Source organism: Babylonia areolata, chromosome 25 (genome assembly GCF_041734735.1).
Source record: "Babylonia areolata isolate BAREFJ2019XMU chromosome 25, ASM4173473v1, whole genome shotgun sequence".
NCBI classification, from domain to species: domain Eukaryota; kingdom Metazoa; phylum Mollusca; class Gastropoda; order Neogastropoda; family Buccinidae; genus Babylonia; species Babylonia areolata.
The window spans coordinates 33,817,370-33,819,242 of NC_134900.1; the positions used below are offsets into that span (position 1 = coordinate 33,817,370).

At 48.2% G+C, this 1,873-nt stretch overlaps 1 protein-coding gene across 1 annotated transcript in view; it reads left to right on the forward strand.

Annotated features, from left to right (window-relative positions):
- The window catches only part of LOC143299587 (uncharacterized), a 70,976-nt gene extending 69,493 nt beyond the window's left edge, over positions 1 to 1,483 (forward strand). The window contains exon 6 of the mRNA XM_076612873.1: positions 1,257 to 1,483. Within this exon, the coding sequence (XP_076468988.1) occupies positions 1,257 to 1,483 (227 nt within the window). The remainder of the gene's footprint in view (positions 1 to 1,256) is intronic.
- The last annotated feature ends 390 nt before the right edge of the window (positions 1,484 to 1,873 follow it).

The window sequence follows — 1,873 nt, forward strand, 5'->3', positions numbered from 1 at the left end:
TTTTTTTTTCTTTTTTGTTGCTGTTCAGGGAGGAAGGTGGCAGAATAGTTAAGACGCTCAGCTGCCGCCAATACAGAGAGTTCGTGGGGGGAGTGGGTTCGAATCCCGCTCTTAGCCTTTTTCCCAAGTTTGACTGGAAAATCAAACTGAGCGTCTATGAGGCAATAAACCGAGGTCCTGTGTTGTGCAACACACTCTTAGGGCACAGCACTGAAAAAGAACCCATGGCAACAAAAAGGGTTGTCCTCTGGCAGAATTATGGAAAAAGAAATCCACTCTGATTGGTACGCAGATTTTTTTTTCGCATGCACACAAGGCCTGATAAGCGCGTTGGGTTATTACGTCGCTGTCATGCATCTATCTGCCTAGCAGCAGCAGCAGCTTCTTCTTCTGCGTTCGTGGGCTTCAACTCCCACGTTCACTCGTATACACGCGAGTGGGCTTTTTACGTGTATGACCGTTTTTTACCCCGCGATGTAGGCAGCCATACTCCGTTTTCGGGGGTGTGCATGCTGGGTATGTTCTTGTTTCCAGTCCTCTCTTCTCCTCTACACAGACCCCTCGGATGTCCAGTGGGTGTCTTAATGACCTAACCTTTAGCTTCCGTCGTAAGAATTGTGGTATTCTTTGTCAACATTCACCTCTTCAGTGTAAGAGCCTTCCGCTTGCAATAATTTGATGATGGTAATTGGGGTGAAACGCTGTTAACGTCGTCTCTTTCGCCGTTCGTATGGAGAGAGTTAAATAACCTTCCAGCACGGGCAATCCTGAAGAGCCAGTTCAAAGAGCAATGGAGACACAAACAGAAAGCTGGATCGGAGGAGGATGTTCTCTGGACTTATTTGTATTTGTATTTCTTTTTATCACAACAGATTTCTCTGTGTGAAATTCGGGCTGCTCTTCCCAGGGAGAGCGCGCCGCTACACTACAGCGCCACCCCTTTTTTTTTTTTTTTGTAATTTTTTCCTGCGTGCAGTTTGATTTGTTTTTCCTATCGAAGTGGAAATTTTCTACAGAATTTTGCCAGGGACAACCCTTTTGTTGCCGTGGGTTCTTTTACGTGCGCTAAGTGCATGCTGCACATGGGACCTCGGTTTAGCGACTCTTCCGAATGACTAGCGTCCAGCCCACCACTCAATGTCTCACTCAATGAACCAGCGCGCTCAGATTCTCTCGCTTCCTAGGACTTAAAACAAGAGCACAGCAAGCAGTCCCCCGAGAACTGGACATTGTGGGCTCCTTTCACACCTGTACAGACCGAGACTGTCCCCTTACTGATGAATGCCCCCATGCGGCACGGGGATTTACAGACACCCCCCACAGCATTTCGCTACAGTTCTGCCCAAGTTTTGGCGCACTGAGGAGGGAAACCTGGCCCAGTGTGGTGGAGCTCCAACAGAAGCTCTGGGGGTCCACGTGCTGCACTGTACGGGACAGCGTGCTTCGCGCTGCAGACCGGATTGGCCATCTGACAACAGCATGACCTGGGGAACGACGACGACGACGACGACGACGACGACGACGAAGAAGAAGAAGAAGAAGAAGACGACAAAGAAGAAGAAGAAGAAGACGACGACAACGACGAAGAAGAAGACGACGACGAAGAAGAAGAAGAAAAAGAAGAAAAAGAAGAAGAAGAAGACGATGAAGACAAAGAAGAAAAAGAAGAAGAAGAAGAAAAAGAAGAAGAAGAAGAAGAAGAAGAAGAAGAAGAAGAAGAAGAAGAAGAAGAAGAAGAAGAAGAAGAAGAAGAAGAAATAAACCCTCCCCTGAACGAAGTCGGGTATACCTACCTGCCCGTTCACACACCTGGATGGGGTGAGGAAAAGCGGAGAAAAGCGCCTTCACCCGCCCGGATGCAAGGGAGGTAGAA